Here is a 21,463-nt window from a genome sequence, read left to right as displayed (position 1 = left end):
GTGGTTCACGGACGAAATTACAAAATTAAAGAACGGTGAGGGATCAGGCAGCAGGAATGTGACGTCATAGCATACACGGTTAACGAAGATCGAATTTCCACGTTTTGATGGTAATGATGTTAAAGAATGGCTGTACCGGTGTAATCAGTTCTTCTCTGTAGATCGGATTAATGAAGATGAAAAGGTCCGAATAACATCAATTCACTTACACAAAAAAGCCCTAATTTGGCACCAACACTTCATCAAACTTAATGGTAACGATGTTGACTGGAGCACGTATGAAGAAGCAATTCTAAGAAGGTTCGGTACAGTGATTGAAGATCCACTTTCGAAACTCAAGAATTTACGACAAACCGGAACAGTCGAAGCTTATTTTGAGGAATTTGAAACGTTACTCAACAAGGTCGAGCTGAGCACAAAGCAAGCCATCAGCTTGTTTCTTGCAGGCTTCAACAAGGAGATTGAATTAACAGTGCGTATGTTTAAACCGAAAACGTTGGAAGAAGCATACGGGTTAGCAAAGTTGCAGGAAGATACAATAGCTATTACTAAAAAGAGGTATAATTCGATACTACCTACTCCAAAGAGTAATACTATTGTACATAGTTCAAAAAATACATACTACAGACACCTGAACTCCAAAACAGTAACCATGCCAACCAATAGTTCAACTCAATTGGCTTTACCCTCTGCTTCTTATAGTGTTGACAAAACTAATAGTGATTACACACCAACACGTAATAGATCGTCTCAAAAAGAGTATGAAGAGAAAAGGTCAAAAAACTTATGTTTTTATTGTGATGAGCGTTACACACCGGGGCACAAATGTAGTGGGCAAATGTTCAATATCGAAGTGTTAGGGTGTGAGGAAGAATCAGGGCCTGATTATGGGTATGAAGAACAAGATAACCATAATGAAAGTTCAACAGAGTCAATGTTTACAAGTGTACCTCAAATTTCACTAAGTGCTTTAACGGGCACTGTAACAACCCTAATCTTAGGCCAATCAAAATGTATAAATAAAGATAACTTAAAAGGTAAATGAGCGTTATTCTTATTCGAATTTAAACCATAGTCAAAATACCAAAGTTGACAAATTTATTCAAAAGTACTACTAAACCAAAATAAACTACTAAATCTTGATGGAAATCTCTAAGGCAAGGTGCTAAGTTCACTCCACTCTACACTCTTCCCTCGTTCCCAACGCCCCCTTGATTACCTGTCGTATAAGAAGGAAAACAAAGAATACGACTGAGCCAAAGCCCAGTGAACGGATAAAACAAAGAACATAGTAGTATGACATGCATGACAAATTTCAAAACAACTTATTTACAATTTAACTTATTTTAAAATCAAGGTGTAAATATGTATAGATCCTTAATAACGAATATGTCAAAATATCAAAGTCACATACTAAGAGTTAAACAAATATATATATCAAATTATCCAAAATGAAATCATAGGGTAGCAACTCCACTAATCATCCATATCGGTGACGTTTCGTATGACACTACGATGAACGTACACCGTCAAAACAAAATCCTAGGATCGATCCATACGCCTCCTATTACAAATATATATAATAATAATGAGCTCGTACCACCACCGGGCAATCAAAAGGAGACGCCGTAGATATAACAAAATACACCGCTACGGTCGATGCCACATTATCGGTGTCACAATAATGCGCTCATGGGACCTCCATGAATAGGTTACTCTTAGGCACACATTTTAAGAAAACGTTTTAACCGATTTATTAATTATAAATTTTCAAATATCCTTTAATATGATTTATAGACTTTAAAATATATTTAAAAAGAATTAATGAAATGACTTAAATATTTTACGTTTGACCAAATACTTACAATGTTTAACCGAGACTTAACGGGACATGTAAAGCCACATGGAATGAGGGACACTCGATACGAATCACCGTACCACTCACCACACTCACACATGTTCTTTACCGAAAGGTTTACGACATTTTTCGGGGCTGTTTCGAGGCAAAGTTTTGATACAATTTCCAAAGGCCAAAATATTATGATTTCCTCAATTAACAAACATAATTAGCAACCTCGTTAGTACATCCAAAATGAGGAAAACATAACACAATATATAGACTAATAAATATAACGAATTTCCAAATAAGCATGTCATACCAATAATTTTTATATACAATTCGAAACAAAGTTTTGAGAGGAAAGATTTACCGAGGCGATCCTAAACCACCTAGAATATCCGTACCTTATTTTGAATGATGAAATTCCAAAGACAACAAAATACCACCAAAGGATGCGATCACCGATCCAAATCTAATAAATACACACATATGAGCACAAAAGACATTCAAATAGGGAGTATGTAATATCCTTTATAAATTAGTGTTACCATAATTAATCAAATAAATAATCAATCTAAGTACAAAATAATTTTGAGACATATAAATGACAATGTAAAAATTTATGATGAAACCGTACCTTAAATTAGATTAAACAGCTACGTAACAAAATCGATTTAGTTCTTCAATATGAAACGCCGTGCGAAATCAAAGGTAATGAATATAAACTCCTAAACTCAATCGCTATTTTTGACTAATTTCGTTTTAGTGTCAGAGTTATAATAGCATGCATAGTATATTATATAGTTGCCTAGCTACTAAATTTGAGAGTAACCAGGGATCCAGTTCATGCATACATATATACATATATTATATACCTATTATGGAGATATTTTAAAGCAACTACTAGAATATTAAGATAATAATTATAATAGTGGACTAATATAAAAATAATACTCTGTACTCCGTAGTAGAAAATGTTAGGTACTCAAGTCATACTATACAACTACTATGTATTAACTTATATGTTTGTTCAGTGTTTGATACCTTACAATCATTCAATTGAATTAATAATTTAATGGTTAGTGCAACTTTACACCAATTCAATTGTTAGACATCTTCGATTATCATTGCTTATTAATTTATTTATCAATTATTACTCTATATTTTGTTAAAGGTTATGTATTCATCATCCACTAACTAATACTTATAATTTAAGTAGTATGGTAGTGATAGTTAAAAATTAATGTGGCCAGCTGAAAGTTATGAATTTAAAAGCTTCCACTAACCATTTTCAATTATATCACTTTACTTTTCATTTTTTTTTAATCAACACAATATAATAATATTTTATTATCATTCTACTCCATGATCTTTATTTATAATTATAATTATATCCATTAACTATAATTATTTCAAAAATTTACGGGTATTACAACTCCACCTACTTAAAAAATTTCGTCCTCGAAATTGAAAGAAGTTATAGAATTGAAACGCACCAATTAGAAAACAAATGAGGGTGTTCGGCCCGCATGGTTTCCTCGAGTTCCCAAGTGGCCTCGCTAGCAGGATGATTCTTCCATTGAACTTTAACGAAAGGGGTGGAGCTTTTACGAGTTACTCGCTCCTCGCGTTCTATAATAGCCTCGGATTCTTCAACATAAGAAAGATCAGCTCGAATTTCAGAAAAAGGATATTGCACCACGTGCAATGGATGATAGTTGTAACCCCGCAACTGAGATACGTGAAAAACATTATGAACATGAGATAACTGTGGCGGTAATGCTAAACGATAAGACACTTCACCAACTCGATCCAATATCTCAAACGGTCCAATATATCGAGGACTGAGCTTTCCTTTCAAACCAAAACGACGTATACCCTTCCAAGGTGACACCTTTAAAAACACATTATCACCCACCACAAACTCTAACGAACGTCGGTGTTTATCGGCATACACTTTCTGTCTCAATTGGGCCTCCTTCAGTCGATTCGTAGCTATAGCAACCTTTTCATTAGTCACTCTAACCAGCTCAGGTCCTTCAATCAACTTCTCTCCCGTTTCATTCCAACAAACTGGCGCTCTACACTTTCGACCATAAAGCATCTCAAATGGTGCCATACAGATACTTGCCTGCCAACTATTATTATAAGCAAATTCCACCAAACATAAGTACTCATCCCAGTTTCCCTTCCAATCTAGAGCACAAGCTCGAAGCATATCTTCTAAGATTTGTATCGTACGCTGAGACTGTCCATCAGTTTGTGGATGAAAAGCAGTACTAAGCTTCAATCGCGTACCCCAAGCTTTGTGTAACCCCTTCCAAAATCTAGATGTAAACCGAGGATCACGATCAGACACGATGGACGAAGGAACCCCATGCAATCTCACAATTTCCTGCTGAAAGATCTCCGATAGCTTACTTACCGAATAATCCATACGAATAGGCAAGAAATGAGCCGACTTGGTTAATCTATCAATCACCACCCAAATAGCATCATGTCTTTTAACAGTCTTTGGTAACCCACAAACGAAATCCATTGAGATATCATCCCACTTCCACACCGGAATGTCCAACGGCTGCAACAAACCACTAGCACGTTGGTGCTCGATCTTTACTTGTTGACAAGTAAGGCACTTCCCAACGTATCTAGCAACGTCTTTCTTCATGCCACTCCACCAAAAGTGCTGCTTTAAATCCTGATACATTTTGGTCGAACCAGGATGTACAGAAAAAGGTGAGCTGTGAGCCTCAGACAACAGAGCCTCACGAATAGCATCATCATTAGGAACACACAATCGATTCCCACACCAAATAACCCCATCATCATCTTCTCTGAACTCTTTCATTTTACCCTCTTCCAAATTTTGAAACACTGTCCATAAATCCCCGTCATCCAATTGAGCCTCTTTTATTCTAGTAATTAAATCAGACTCAAATTTTAGATTTGCCAACATCCCCGATGCTCCTCTTTTACTCAATCCCATATCAAGTCTTTCAAATTCTCGAATGTGAGTAACCAAACATGAGATACTACCAAATGTTTTTCTACTCAAAGCGTCGGCTACCACATTCGCTTTACCCGGATGGTATTGAATGTTGGCATCATAATCCTTCAATAACTCAAGCCACCTTCGTTGTCTCATATTTATCTCTTTTTGCGTGAATATGTATTTAAGACTCTTGTGATCAGTGAAAATATCACAAGTTTCTCCATAAAGATAATGCCTCCATATTTTCAACGCAAAAATCACAGCAGCTAATTCCAAATCATGAGTAGGGTAATTAACCTCATAAGGTTTCAACTGCCTCGAGGCATAAGCAATTACCTTACCATGTTGCATCAAAACACAACCCAAACCATGCTTAGAAGCGTCACTATAGATTTGAAAACCTCCACTTCCTGATGGTAATGCAAGGATAGGAGCTGATACAAGTCTTTTCTTTAACTCATCGAAACTCTTTTGTCGTTCCTCGGTCCACACAAATTTTTCCCCTTTTCTTAACAACTTGGTAAGCGGCAAAGCAATCGTTGAAAAACCTTCAACAAATCTTCGATAATACCCAGCTAAACCAAGAAAACTTCGAATCTCAACAACAGAAGTAGGTCTTGACCAATTTGTAATAGCCTCAATTTTCGCTGGATCCATCATTATACCCTCAGCTGATACAACATGACCCAGAAAGGCAACTCGTTGCAACCAGAATTCACATTTAGAGAACTTTGCAAACAATTTCTTACTTCGGAGGGTTTCAAGTACAACACGAAGATGATTCTCATGCTCTTCTTTACTCTTTGAGAATACCAAGATATCGTCAATGAATACGATCACAAACTTATCCAAATACTCATGGAACACACGGTTCATTAAATCCATGAATACCGCAGGAGCATTAGTTAATCCAAACGGCATCACTAAAAACTCATAGTGCCCATAACGAGTGCGGAAAGCAGTCTTAGGGATATCTTCTTCTTTAACACGCAGCTGATGATACCCAGACCTAAGATCAATTTTAGAAAAAATACTTCGAACCTTGAAGTTGATCAAACAAATCATCAATACGAGGAAGCGGATAACGGTTTCTGATAGTAATACGATTTAAATCACGATAGTCAATGCAAAGTCTCATGCTACCATCCTTCTTCTTGACAAACAAAACCGGCGCACCCCAAGGGGACACACTTGGTCGAATAAATCCACAATCTATCAATTCTTGCAATTGCTCCTTAAGTTCTTGCAACTCGAGTGGTGCCATACGATAAGGAGCTTTTGATATCGGTTGAGAACCAGGAACCAAATCAATCGAAAATTCAACTTCACGAACTGGAGGCAAACCTTGCAATTTGTCAGGAAATACATCAGGGAACTCTCGAACAACGTCAATATTTTCAAGTGAAGGACTCTCGATAGACAAATTCTGAATCGAAGCCAAATAACCAACACAACCATGTGAAATGAGCTTTTGCGCCTTAAGCGCTGAGATAACCTTAATAGATTTTTCAGGAAGATCACCATTAAAGACACAATCGGGTATAGAATGATTTCCAAACAAAATTCTCTTAGAATAACAATCGATAGTCGCGTGATGATGATATAACCAATCCATGCCAAGAATAATGTCAAAGTCATGCATGGTCATAGGAAAGAGATTTGCGGGAAACATGCAGTCATTGAATTCCAAACGGCAGTTTTGATACACACGATCTATAATTTCAATACTACCCATTGGGGTAGAGATTGTAAACGGAGTAGACAACCAAGTTGGAGACACTTTCAAATATTTCGAGCTCTTAACAGACACAATCGAGTGCGTAGAGCCAGAATCAAACAGAACGAAGAGGGCACGATGGTGTACAAATACATGACCAGTAATAGTACCTAATCATATCAAGAATGTATGAACAAATAACTCAAAGGAAATATTTTTTAAAATGAAAAGGGATCGGAATATACCTGTTGCGTCAGCAGCCTGAGCAGTAGTCATGGCAAAGACGCGTCCACCAGGAGCTGGAGGAGGAACCCTCGGAACAAACCCAGGTCTAGGATTCTTGCAATCCTTAGCTAAGTGACCAATCTCTCTACAAGCAAAACATGAACCCGCACTACGATAACAAACTCTTCCGGGATGATTCTTTCCCAAGTCCCACAAGGTGCATTGGCATTAACACCACCATTTCCGTTACCCCTTTGTTGCCCTTGGGGATGGTACACTTGTAATTGACCACGGTTATTATTATTTGACCCGTTTTCAATCCTTAGCTGATTTCCTCTATTATTCCAATTATTACCACGATACCCTTGGTTCCCAGATTGTTGACCCTGTTTGGTAGTCGGTGGCAGTACAGATCGTAGTGGTTGTACATTCTTAACCCTCTTATTTTTACCATCGTCATTTTTAGTAGTCAAATACTCATCTCGCTCCATCTCCAAATTCCGAGCATAATCGGCTGCCTCAGCGACATCAAAACATTTTAGATTAATCATTTTAGAGCGGTAACGCCCATGAACAGCCCATTTGTACTTACGGGCTTGGTCCTCGGAAGACCCAGCAGCAGCCCCAATCAATCCCACGAGCCTCAAAAATCTCTTAGTGAAATCATTGATAGACTCATCACCCCCTTGCTTAATATTAGCATATTCCCGAATCACAGCCTCCTTCTCTGCCTCAGAAAAGTACTGACGGAAAAATAACTCCTTGAAATCAACCCAATCTAACGAATCCTCAAAATCGATACCTCCTTTCGCTTGTCTCAAAGCGATCCACCAACGCTGAGCATCCCCTTCTAGTTTATAAACAGCCAAAGGAACCCAAAATCTCTCTTCACAACCAAGCACGCGATATATCTTCTCAATGTGAGTGATCCAATTCTCAGCTTCAACAGGAGTACTAGCAGTGCTGAATGACAAAGGACGCTGTTTTTGAAACCGTCCTAGCCAAACATGAATAGCATCCCCCGTTACAGCTTTCATCTCCACATACTCATCCTCCTCTTCATCTTCATGCTTAAAAGTCTCGCCACCTTGCCTACGCAAAGCGTCAATAGCTTGAGCAACAATGTTGGGTAACAAATTCGTGATTGTTTGGTTAATCTTGTTTTCTACCTCCTCCTCAGACATCCCTTTTCTTTTCGGTGCCATCTATGAACGAGATGAGGATATAACGGTTACGATTAGTAAGAAGGATAACAAGAGAATATGAGAAGTGGAAACACATTATTAATGCGGAGAGAAAATCCTAACCCAAAGTCTACCCAAATCTCACAGGCCATAACTTAGGACGTAAGTTTCTACAAGAGGGAACCTACGCTCTGATACCATCTGTAACAACCCTAATCTTACGCCAATCAAAATGTATAAATAAAGATAACTTAAAAGGTAAATGAGCGTTATTCTTATTCGAATTTAAACCATAGTCAAAATACCAAAGTTGACAAATTTATTCAAAAGTACTACTAAACCAAAATAAACTACTAAATCTTGATGGAAATCTCTAAGGCAAGGTGCTAAGTTCACTCCACTCTACACTCTTCCCTCGTTCCCAACGCCCCCTTGATTACCTGTCGTATAAGAAGGAAAACAAAGAATACGACTGAGCCAAAGCCCAGTGAACGGATAAAACAAAGAACATAGTAGTATGACATGCATGACAAATTTCAAAACAACTTATTTACAATTTAACTTATTTTAAAATCAAGGTGTAAATATGTATAGATCCTTAATAACGAATATGTCAAAATATCAAAGTCACATACTAAGAGTTAAACAAATATATATATCAAATTATCCAAAATGAAATCATAGGGTAGCAACTCCACTAATCATCCATATCGGTGACGTTTCGTATGACACTACGATGAACGTACACCGTCAAAACAAAATCCTAGGATCGATCCATACGCCTCCTATTACAAATATATATAATAATAATGAGCTCGTACCACCACCGGGAAATCAAAAGGAGACGCCGTAGATATAACAAAATACACCGCTACGGTCGATGACACATTATCGGTGTCACAATAATGCGCTCATGGGACCTCCATGAATAGGTTACTCTTAGGCACACATTTTAAGAAAACGTTTTAACCGATTTATTAATTATAAATTTTCAAATATCCTTTAATATGATTTATAGACTTTAAAATATATTTAAAAAGAATTAATGAAATGACTTAAATATTTTACGTTTGACCAAATACTTACAATGTTTAAACGAGACTTAACGGGACATGTAAAGCCACATGGAATGAGGGACACTCGATACGAATCACCGTACCACTCACCACACTCACACATGTTCTTTACCGAAAGGTTTACGACATTTTTCGGGGCTGTTTCGAGGCAAAGTTTTGATACAATTTCCAAAGGCCAAAATATTATGATTTCCTCAATTAACAAACATAATTAGCAACCTCGTTAGTACATCCAAAATGAGGAAAACATAACACAATATATAGACTAATAAATATAACGAATTTCCAAATAAGCATGTCATACCAATAATTTTTATATACAATTCGAAACAAAGTTTTGAGAGGAAAGATTTACCGAAGCGATCCTAAACCACCTAGAATATCCGTACCTTATTTTGAATGATGAAATTCCAAAGACAACAAAATACCACCAAAGGATGCGATCACCGATCCAAATCTAATAAATACACACATATGAGCACAAAAGACATTCAAATAGGGAGTATGTAATATCCTTTATAAATTAGTGTTACCATAATTAATCAAATAAATAATCAATCTAAGTACAAAATAATTTTGAGACATATAAATGACAATGTAAAAATTTATGATGAAACCGTACCTTAAATTAGATTAAACAGCTACGTAACAAAATCGATTTAGTTCTTCAATATGAAACGCCGTGCGAAATCAAAGGTAATGAATATAAACTCCTAAACTCAATCGCTATTTTTGACTAATTTCGTTTTAGTGTCAGAGTTATAATAGCATGCATAGTATATTATATAGTTGCCTAGCTACTAAATTTGAGAGTAACCAGGGATCCAGTTCATGCATACATATATACATATATTATATACCTATTATGGAGATATTTTAAAGCAACTACTAGAATATTAAGATAATAATTATAATAGTGGACTAATATAAAATAATACTCTGTACTCCGTAGTAGAAAATGTTAGGTACTCAAGTCATACTATACAACTACTATGTATTAACTTATATGTTTGTTCAGTGTTTGATACCTTACAATCATTCAATTGAATTAATAATTTAATGGTTAGTGCAACTTTACACCAATTCAATTGTTAGACATCTTCGATTATCATTGCTTATTAATTTATTTATCAATTATTACTCTATATTTTGTTAAAGGTTATGTATTCATCATCCACTAACTAATACTTATAATTTAAGTAGTATGGTAGTGATAGTTAAAAATTAATGTGGCCAGCTGAAAGTTATGAATTTAAAAGCTTCCACTAACCATTTTCAATTATATCACTTTACTTTTCATTTTTTTTTTAATCAACACAATATAATAATATTTTATTATCATTCTACTCCATGATCTTTATTTATAATTATAATTATATCCATTAACTATAATTATTTCAAAAATTTACGGGTATTACAGGCACCGATGCTTATCAAACCATGAGGGTAACGGGTCAAATCAACTCACAACCTGTGCATATCTTAATCGATTCGGAAAGCACACACAACTTTCTTGACTACGAAACCGCCAAGAAATTAGGGTGTGTAATGCAATCTATTGTACCTATGGGTGTTGCTATACCGGGTGGAAATCGCATAAGTAGCACTCATGAATGTCGAAATCTAAAGTGGCAGATCAAAGGTGTTACTTTTGAAAGCACAATGGTGCTATTACCATTAGGTGGATGCGAAATGGTTCTTGGCATTCTATGGCTTAAGCCACTTGGGATAACTCAGTGGGGCTTTGACACGTTGACGATGTCATTTACATTTAAGGGTCAAAGGGTTGAATTAAGGGGTATGAAGAAAAATAAAGTGGAATGGTTGGATGGAAAATGGGTCACTAAACATTGGCTAGTTCACAACCCCATCTCAATGCGATGTTCTTATGTGTTTACCCAACTACTTTGTGTTCTATGGAAGTACTGATGGAAAGTGACAGTGAGCAAAATGATCAGATTGCACCATTATTAGAAGCATTTGATGACCTTTTTCAAGTGCCAACGAAATTACCTCCGAGAAGAAAGTTTGACCATCGAATTCCTTTGAAGGAGGGAACACAACCATTGAACATTCGTCCTTATCGACACACTCCAACGCAAAAAAATGCTATTGAATCAATGGTAAAAGAATTTTTGCAGTCGGGTGTAATTCATCCAAGCCAAAGTCCCTTCTCGGCTCCCATTGTAATCGGTAAAAAGAAGGATGGAACGTGGCGTATGTGTGTGGATTATAGAGAACTCAACAATCATACGATAAAAGATAAGTTTCCAATTCCAATAATCGAAGAGCTTATAGATGAATTAAGCGGTTCTAAGGTGTTTTCTAAGCTTGATCTTAGATACGCATGTACGATGACGATTTGCTAAAACCGCTTTCCGGACACATGAAGGACATTACGAATTTCTAGTAATGCCCTTCGGGTTAACTAATGCTCCGTCGACGTTTCAAGCCTTAATGAATGAAGTGTTTAAACCTTTTCTTCGAAAGTTCACGTTAGTTTTCTTTGACGACATATTGTTATATAGTGCCAACCCTGAAGATCACATTGAGCATTTGAAGAAGATTCTGCTCACTATGAGGGAGCATACGTTATTCGCAAAAAAGTCGAAGTGTGTTTTCATGACAACCAGTGTTGAATACTTGGGCCATGTAATCTCGGGCCAAGGGGTAGCAACTGATCCAACAAAATTGGAAGCTATAGCTAAGTGGGCTGAACCAAAGACTATTAAACAATTACGAGGTTTTTTTGGGCCTAACAGGCTACTACCGACGATTCATTAAAGGGTACGGGCATCAATCTGTCAACAACTAACGAATCTTCTTAAGAAAAATGCATTCGTTTGGACCGAGGAAGCTACACGTGCATTCGAAAAATTAAAGCTTGTTATGCAAACTCCACCGGTATTAAGTTTACCCGACTTTAACAAAGAGTTTGTAGTAGAAACGGATGCTTCGGGATTAGGCATTAGGGTCGTGTTGCAACAAAAGGGTCACCCAATAGCTTTTTTGAGCAAAACATTATCTCCTAGGCACCAAACTCTATCCACGTATGAAAAAGAATTTTTGGCGGTCATTTATGCACTTGAGAAATGGAGAGGCTACTTATTAGATCGGCATTTCAAAATTTTAACCAATCATGTGAGCCTCAAATACTTACTTGACCAAAGGATCACTACCCCGACTCAAATGAAGTGGTTGCCCAAGTTAATGGGATACGATTATGAAATTGTTTATAAGAAGGGAAGCGAGAACTGGGCTGCTGATGCACTGTCACGAGCACAAGGTGAGGCCCAATTACAACAAATGTTTGCAACTACTATTTTTGGGGACTTTGAAGAACGAATAATTCAGAGTGTGGCACAAGACGTTGATCTACAACAAATTAAAGCTAGACTGCAAGTTGCTCCATCGAGTGAAAAACATTATACTGATCACAATGGTCTGTTAAAACGAAAGGGAAAACTAGTTGTGGGATCGAATGAAACATTGCGAGCTGGTATCATTAAACACTTTCATAGTGACTCAAATGGTGGACATTCAAGGGTTAACTCTACCATTCATAGGATTACTACTTGTTATTATTGGCGGAAGTTAAGGACAAGTGAAGAATTACATTCGACAATGCGACATATGTCAACGAAGCAAGTCTGACCTGAGTAGTTACCCGGGATTACTACAGCCGCTTCCCATTCCGAATCGAATTTGGTCCAAAAATGGATTTCATTGAATCATTGCCAATGTCTGAAGGCAAAACGGTGATATTCGTCATTGTTGACCGACTGAGTAAATATGGCCATTTTTCCCCCTTGATCATCCATTCACGGCAACTCAGGTGGCTCGATTTTTTCTTGATCATGTGTATAAATTGCATGGCTTACCGCGAATAATTGTTAGCGATCGAGACAAAATCTTTATAAGCTTATTCTGGAAGGAACTTTTTAAAATGCTCAAGGTTGAGTTGCATTTATCCACGACTTCCTCAAACCGACGGTCAAACGGAAATCGTTAACAAAGGATTGGAGTGCTACCTACGTTGTATGACGAGTGATAAGCCAAAAGATTGGGTTAAGTGGTTATCATTGGCCGAATTTTGGTACAATACCAATTACCATAGCTCCATTTGTACTACACCGTATGAGGTTGTGTATGGGCAAGTGCCACCAATGGCCATCACTTATACACCAGGGGATAGCAAGGTTGAGGCAGTTGACCGGTCGCTGATGGAAAGAGAAGAGGCACTTAACGTTTTAAAATTTCACCTGAAGCGCACACAAGATAGAATGAAGCAATTTGCAGACAAACATCGTTCTGAGCGAGTTCAACGTCCATGATTGGGTTTATGTCAAACTTCAACCCCACCGCCAAGTTACGTTAAGAGGGGGTAAAAAACACAAGCTTTCACCGAAATTTTATGGACCGTTTAAGTAATTGCACGAGTGGGGAAGGTTGCATATAAGCTATTGTTGCCATCGACATCACAAATTCACCCCGTGTTTCATGTCTCCCAACTCAAACGTCATCATGGTGTCACTCCTACTCAAATGGGCAATCTACCCCAAATTAATGTCGAAGGCCTTATTGCTAGCACACCTTACAAAATACTTGAAAGGAAATTGGTAAAACGTAATAATCGAGCAGTGATTTATGCTTTGACACAATAGGTTAGTGGAACGGTTGAAGATGCTACATGGGAAGCCATCGAAGATATTATGCTCCGATTTCCAACCTTCGATGTCCTGTCCAATCATTCTTGAGGGCAAGAATCGTTTTAAGAAGGGGGTATTGTTACGTATCACTTGAGCTGTACCAGCTAGAGGTTCACATGTCAAGCACGTGAACTGCTGTGAAATGCTGTTAACGAAAATTCTGTTTACAACAGAATTTCAACCGCCACTTTTCTAGTTAATCAGTTCCTTTGTTAAATAGCTAGTTGTAATTAGTTGGAGTTGGTATTTACCAGATTGTATTCTCTCTCAATTCACTCTCAATTGTAACAAATTGCATTCAGTTTGTAATAAAGTTTGGCAACTGTATTCATGGCTCTCTTCTAGTTTTGAGCGATCAATCTTTTGCAATTAAGTTCAATTTCGATCCCTATATCCAGGTTGAACACTAACATATTTATACTGGGCAAGGGATAACGAAAGAGGTGGAAGTTATGGAGTAACCGCCCCTTAATAACGGGTCTGACCAATTAAAGTGACAATTACAGCAGTTCAAGCGTCAAATGTTATCACCCTCCAGTTAAGCATCTTTTCATCGTGTACACTGCCAAACACTTATCAAAACGGGTAACACGCAAGGCAGTATCAAATGTGATCACCCTCCAGTTAAGCATATTTTCATCGCGTACATTGTATTAGGTCAATCAATTATTATAGCTGAGAATCCGTCATCAAAATCCGAGACAGTATGCACGTCATTAAGTCTCCCAGTTCACAAGTGAAAAAATATACTTTTCGCAGTTGAACTAAGAAAGTCAAACAACCAATGATGGACATGTAATTAATGCTCGAACGGCAATCTGACAAGTGAAAAGATGCAACGGTACAACCAGTGGCGGTACCAGGATTCCAAGTCACCGGGGGCAAAAAAAAAAATTTAAAATCGTGGCAACTTTTTGGGCAAAATATGGAGATTTTGGGGCAAAAAATGGAGGTTTTTAAGCAAATTATGGAGGTTTTGGGGCAAAATTTTAACATTTGTGGACAAAATTTGAAGGTTTTGGGGTAAAATTTGGAGATTTTTGGGCAAAATTTAATGGTTTTGGGGCAAAAAAAAAAATCCACTGGGGCAAAGTCGAAAAATCCAAAAATTTTACACTGAAAATTGCAAATCCACTGCCTGTCCCCATTAAAAACCGCCCCTGGGTACAACGGTAACTTATCTAATGGGACTGACGTGCATAACAAGGTAATGAAGATATGTATATATCGGCCACTCAAGAGTTACAACGGTAACTTATCTAATGGGACTGACGTGCATAACAAGGTAATGAAGATATGTATATGTGATTCTCATTTTTTTTTTTAATTGTGCAATAAAGAGTGAAAATTTGTTTATAGGTCACTATATAACAAAAAAGGATGTACAAAAGTTACATCAATCCTCTATTATCTTTGTCCAAAATAGCCCCCACAATCACATCGTTGTAAATCTGTCTGCCATAGAACAGATTGAGACCTTATTAGCCAAGGTAAATAATTAAAGGTGGTAAATTCGACCCACTTACTTATGAATGGGTAATTTCAGGTATCGTTTATCCTTAAAGGGTCATGGGAAAACTCAACATAATTAGCTTAAAAAGAAACGTTCCAAACGGGTCAAAATGCCCAAAAGTATTTCAAATGCATAAAAGGTGTTTTGGGTCAACCCAATCTGACCTGTATTGAACCATGCCAAAAGTACAAGTTTAGACCCCTTATAGCAGACTTGATTGTTCGATCAATTCCGGAGCCTTGTTCTTATTCCAGCTCATTAGTTGTTCGATCAGTTCATCTTCGATTCAATTGAATCTGAGAAGAACATAACACCCAATTCGCCACCTCTAACATCAGGCCTCAAAATAAGACGAATTTCTAACTCGTGATGTTCCAAATGTATATGCTTTTTCAACACCAACGACAAGGTATAACCATGAACGGAGCAGGTAAATCAAGGTTTACAACAACACATCCTTTTTAAATAAGCCACCTTCGAAAGTTTATAATCCGGCTTTTTTGGCGCAGCACTTTCAGGCAACCCTGCTTCGGTACTGCAAAGAATGAAAGTAAACTTCAATCATAAACTAGGGTTTTAAAAGAATAAAAGCCATAATAGTTATACAAATTGATATAAATTGTAAACTTACGGATTAGATGAACCAACTTTTTTTGGTTTACAGTTAGAACAGCTCATGCATTTCCAGCAATCATTCCAACATGACCACTTTAGCGGATTACAGGAGCCACACTCACATCTTGACCAACAAAACTTCTTTTTGCTACAATAAAGTATATAGATACAATGATAGATACGTATCATCAAAGAATAATATTCAAACTTCATAAATAATACACATTAAAAGTAGAAAAGATTTTGCTAATGACGGTCCTAAGGGTTGTCCGTTAACATCCATAAAAATAATTGTACAATTTATAAAAAGTGTCGCTTTCAAGTCAGTAAGCAACCGCTCAGTACAACAATTTAAAGCACACTAACGACACTAATGACAGCCCTTAGGGCGTCGTTATCAAAATCTATTAAAGTATTAAACTTTTTGAATCAGATTCTTGGTTTTTCGTTGCTAATACAAGTATATAACTTGCAAGAACAAGCAATTATTAAAAAAATTAATATATCCACATTAAAAATCTTACATGGCACCTTTTGTCGAATACCCAGTCTAGGTATGTGTTTTCTTTGCATTTTCACATGAATAAGATTTGTTTTCAACTAAAGGTTACTTGACAAGTTGATAAGTTCTCAAAAACGTTTCAAGAAATATAAAAAGAACATAACTTACTTTGGTTCACTGGAGTTTTGAATGTTTATAGGAGACGATTCACATTGCTGACCTGGCACTTTTTCATCTGCAAGACGTTCAACTTGAGTTTTCCACCGAACAACTTTCTGAGGTTCATCTAAACTAGACGTGTGGACATTTGATTTAGACAAGCTATCGACTTTCAAACTATTCATGTCATTTTGACTAGAATGATCCATAGAATTCATCAAATCATCATATTTGAATGTATCTCCAACCAATAAATGAGCACTATGAGTAATATGAATACTGAAAAGCGATTCGTTTGATACCGAGCTCCATTCTGATGACGATGAACATCGATTCGAACAATCTTCGAGTCTTTCCATTACTTGAAGTGTAGGAGATTGTGTGGGTGATGACACGGCATCGGAAGAACGCTTGTTATGGTCGTCTGATTTAATAAAGGTTTCATCTTTAACGGGTGATTGAGAAGTACTTTGAATTTTAGGGGAATCAGTAGGGGTGGTGGGACCCGAGAGCGGGTCTGGATCCATGGTTCAAAATCAACTCAACAAACGTATGAATTTGATTTAAGTATTGGAAAAGGAAGGATTATAGAAATTCTTGCGCAAAGATGGTCATGATTTACATGAGCGTCCGAAATTCTTCCTTTCCCAGCATAGCTCAGGATCCGGTCTAAAAAATGACAAGTTAAACTGAGTTAGACCTCATTAGTTAAAGAAACATCATATATAATATTCATCTCTTATCTTTCATGCATAATGACCGTAAACAAAAAGTGTGATGACATCAATATATCATATAATATCTCGTCTAATAAACAAAATATTACAACAACATATGTGATCTACCACCAAAAATTGTTGCCGTGTTGTAGTTCATATATCGAAAAGGTTTGTTTGTATCAGAGAGTGGAAACCTTTAGAGGCTTCTCTGCACAAGAGTTCATTAAAACTGTAATTCTAGTGCAATTGACAATTGACAGTCTGTTTGACCAATTAGTCAATATTTTGAAACCAGCAAACAAAGCTATTAACCCGTTAATAACATCCCATACGTATCTTAATAATTATCCTCTATGTCATGTCCTAATGTTTGGGCTATGGATACATCTCTTGGTTTCTGTACGCTAGAACCACTCCCTAACAGATCCTGTAAAGTGATCACATCCAAAAAAACTATCAAGTCAATGTTATAAACAAGTCTTAGAGCCTGCTTACATTTCCACTTAATGATCTATTAATGATCTGTTTTTGTACAACTCTTAATTGTTGTTTCTTTGTCACTTAATCTGAAAATCAGTCTGTTTTCAGGAAACATAGAATCAGACACCCCTTCCCAAACAGAGGCACATGGAAACATAGGCAAATTCAGAAAAAAAGTAAACATCCCCTAAGTACACGTAAAAGACTGATTTCTACGTATTTTTCTCTCGTTTTTGCATTTAAAACTAGAGTGTGAGTTTAAAGTATAGGTTGGTAGATTTTCGGCAACCTGAGGCATAGAGTGGGTCGAAATACTACTTTCTCATTCTACATTATTTAAAGTATAATCAGGTACAATAATGTACTGTAATTATTATCAATGGCACACTTAAATTTCTAAACTCAAAACCAAATATCATATTTCATGCTAATTAAGGACTTGGTTGATTTAAACACAATCTCAAAAACCCTATATTTCATCGACACCTAAAATATTACAGAATCAGAACCTGAAAAACATAAATTTGTCAATTTTCCTGAAAAGCGCACAAATTGTATACGGAGACTTAGAATTTAGAACGAACATCGTGCACCTAAAATAATTATGTGTAAGTTTGCGAAATACTCCGTACCTCAAGTGGAGCTAATTGAAACGATAACGTGTTTTCCCCTTTTGATTTGGTGAGAAAAAGGGGAAATTTAAAAATAAAATAAATTAGGGTTTTTTTAGGGTTTGATGAGATGAAAGATCGATCGAAAGGCATTGCGATTATTTCGTACTGTTTCTGTTTTCAAGTAACGCCTAGCTTCCTCAACTTACATTCGCGCCATTAGACACTCCAACCTGACGTACTTTCTCCGGAGACACCGCGACATCAGCTTCCTTTCTCCATTTATTTTTCACTTCCTCTCCATCACACACTACTATCAACCATGACATCCTCCCTCCCCATCACATGACACCACATATTTTATTACAGTAATATTTATTACTATTATTATTATTATTATTATTATTATTATTATTATTATTAATACAAATTTTTTAAACAACACTTTTATTGATAAACATAAATACGATTACATTTTTCAAAAAAAAAAAAAAATACACAATTAAGCATATAAATACGAACACATAATATTAAGACTATCAATATTTTTTATCAATCGTATCATCGCTAACTCATCCTTCCTCATCGTTACTCTCTCTTGGTGGACGATAATCGTAATCAATGAAAAGAAGATGCACGTTTTTTTTTTAACAGCCACAAATCAAATATAAATAAAAACGTTCTCTAGCAAGCCGCTAAAAGAGAAATTACAACGGAGAAAGGAGCCATGAGTTCCAATTGGAAACTACATGGCCCCTATGTTTAAGCCATCTAAACGAATAGGATCTAATTACATCAAATAAATTAAATCTACTACAAAAAGGTTCGTTAAATACGATTCCGTTCCGAATATGCCAAATAACCCAAAAGAAAGTCACCACAACAGCAGTCAATCGAATCATAGAAGACGCAGATAGAGTCGCGTTCCCGATCCAACTATCAAATTCTTCCCACGATGACAAAACGGGCATACTACAATCTGACCATAAACGAATCTTTCTCCAAATTTGTCTAGCCACTGAACATTCAAAAAATAAATGTGTGCGCCATTCAACACCGTTGATACAAATTGGGTAATTAATAGAATTAATCTCTAAGCCTCTAGCAGAAAGGTTCCAACGAAGAGGAAGAGCATCTAACTTTATACGCCACCAACAAATATTTACTTTTCTGGGAAGAAACTTAAACCATTTGGTACTAACATTTAACGATGGAAGGGACGCTCGGTCAATGTGATCGCGTATTGTTTTAACCGAGTACATAAGATCCGAGTTCAAAGAAAAAGCCCATCGATCATCTTGGTCCCGAAGAGAAACTTGTTGCAGTTCGTTGCAAAGAGAGGTTAAAGCTTCCTCGTTTCTAGTACCAATCCGCTCACGGTTCCACGTCCACAACCAATCCCCATCAATAAATTTGCTAGCAACCACATCCGTTTTGTTAAGGTCTAGATGAAAGAGACGATTGTACCTAGAAGCCAAGCTCGAATTACCAAGCCAAACATCATGCCAAAATCGAACCTTATTACCATTGCCAACCTCCATGAAAAAAGATTTTGCAGGTAGTAAGTTATCTGAAAAATTTTTAGAACACGTACCAACAATATTACACCAAGTGCTGATACCCTCGAAAGTCTTTTCAAAATTGTCACCATGTAAAGATTTAATGACTTTCACCCACATGTCTTCATTGTTGTTTAAGTACCGCCATCGCCATTTAAGAATAAGAGCCAAATTAAAAGCATTAAGACTTCCGACATTAAGCCCGCCAAGATCATGAGGAGCGAGAATAGACGCCCATTTGACCCACGCCATCTTTTTTACACTCTCGTTACCACCCCAGAAGAAACGAGATCTAATCGCCTCAAGTTTTTTAAGAACCGATGACGGGCATCTAAAAATCGACATAAAGTAAATCCCAAGGCTACCCATGACGGATTTCAAAAGAGTCAACCGTCCACCCGAAGACAAAAGACAAGCTTTCCAAGTAGCTAGATTCGAACGGAATTTATCAATGAGGGAATCCCAACTCGAAACACGTTTCATATTAACACCTATCGGAACACCAATATACATAGTAGGAAAAGTACCTGAACAACACCCGACCTCCAATGAGAAATTATCGACTTCAATAATATCAACTCCGATACCAAAAATGTGTGATTTAGCCGCATTGATTTTAAGCCCCGACACTAAATAAAATATTTGAAGAACGAGCAGAATATGATGCAATTCATTTCTGTGCCACTCAGACAAAATAATAACATCATCCGCATACAAGAAATGAGAAAGGCGAATACCTCCAACCTGGATGCCTCTAATTAAATTTGTAGCCATAGCACGATGAAAAGCTAAGTGAAGACCTTCCATAACAATGATAAACAAAAACGGACTTAAGGGGTCGCCTTGACGTAATCCTCTTTCAATAGAGAACTCTTTCGTTGGACTTCCGTTAACCAACACTGAGGTTCTAGCAGAATACAAACAACCACGAATCCACTTACACCAAGATGGACCGAAACCAAGAGATGAAAGCATAAAAAGTAAGTAATCCCAGTTAACGGAATCGTAGGCTTTCTCAAAATCCACTTTGAATAAAAGTAATTGACGGTTCTGTTTCTTATACAAAGAAATGATTTCACTAAGCATCAACGGGCCGTCTAAAATATGACGACCTGAAATAAAGGCCAATTGAACCGGGGAAATTATCTTGTCAATAACATTAGCGAGGCGATTCGTGAGTAATTTAGTGATAATCTTATAGAAAAAGCCTACAAGAGAGATCGGGCGAAAATCATTGATGTGAACCGGGTTGCTCACTTTAGGGATGAGCGAAAAGAAAGCTGAGTTTGCACCGTGTGGCATGGATCCGGTAGCGAAAAAATGATGAACCTCGGTACAAATATCAGAATGTAAAATATCCCAGAAGTGCTTAATGAAGCGAAATGTAAAACCATCGGGGCCTGGTGCTTTAGAACCTCCGCAATCCCAAACCGCACATTTGATTTCCTCAACATCAAAATCTCGTTCTAAATACGTAGAATCATTCGAAGACAATAACGAATGTGGTGTGATATTACCGAACGCAGCCCCACTGTTGGAAGCAGCAAACTTATTTTTGAAAA

The 21,463-nt window shown here is 36.9% G+C and overlaps 1 protein-coding gene across 1 annotated transcript; it reads right to left on the bottom strand.

The window, feature by feature from the left end:
* Positions 1-15,146: 15,146 nt before the first annotated feature.
* On the bottom strand, positions 15,147-18,554 carry LOC139896820 (uncharacterized). Its single transcript, XM_071879459.1, has 4 exons — positions 18,364-18,554; positions 16,542-17,201; positions 15,888-16,019; positions 15,147-15,791 (listed from the first exon to the last, which is right to left on the bottom strand). Exons 2-4 carry the CDS (start codon positions 17,057-17,059, stop codon positions 15,692-15,694), a joined length of 750 nt encoding a protein of 249 aa, XP_071735560.1. The 5' UTR covers positions 17,060-17,201; positions 18,364-18,554; the 3' UTR covers positions 15,147-15,691.
* Positions 18,555-21,463: the final 2,909 nt, after the last annotated feature.

This window comes from Rutidosis leptorrhynchoides, chromosome 3, assembly GCF_046630445.1.
Source record: "Rutidosis leptorrhynchoides isolate AG116_Rl617_1_P2 chromosome 3, CSIRO_AGI_Rlap_v1, whole genome shotgun sequence".
In the NCBI taxonomy this organism is placed as follows: domain Eukaryota; kingdom Viridiplantae; phylum Streptophyta; class Magnoliopsida; order Asterales; family Asteraceae; genus Rutidosis; species Rutidosis leptorrhynchoides.
Note: the sequence above shows the minus strand (reverse complement) of the source record. Positions and strands in the feature narration are given on the sequence as shown.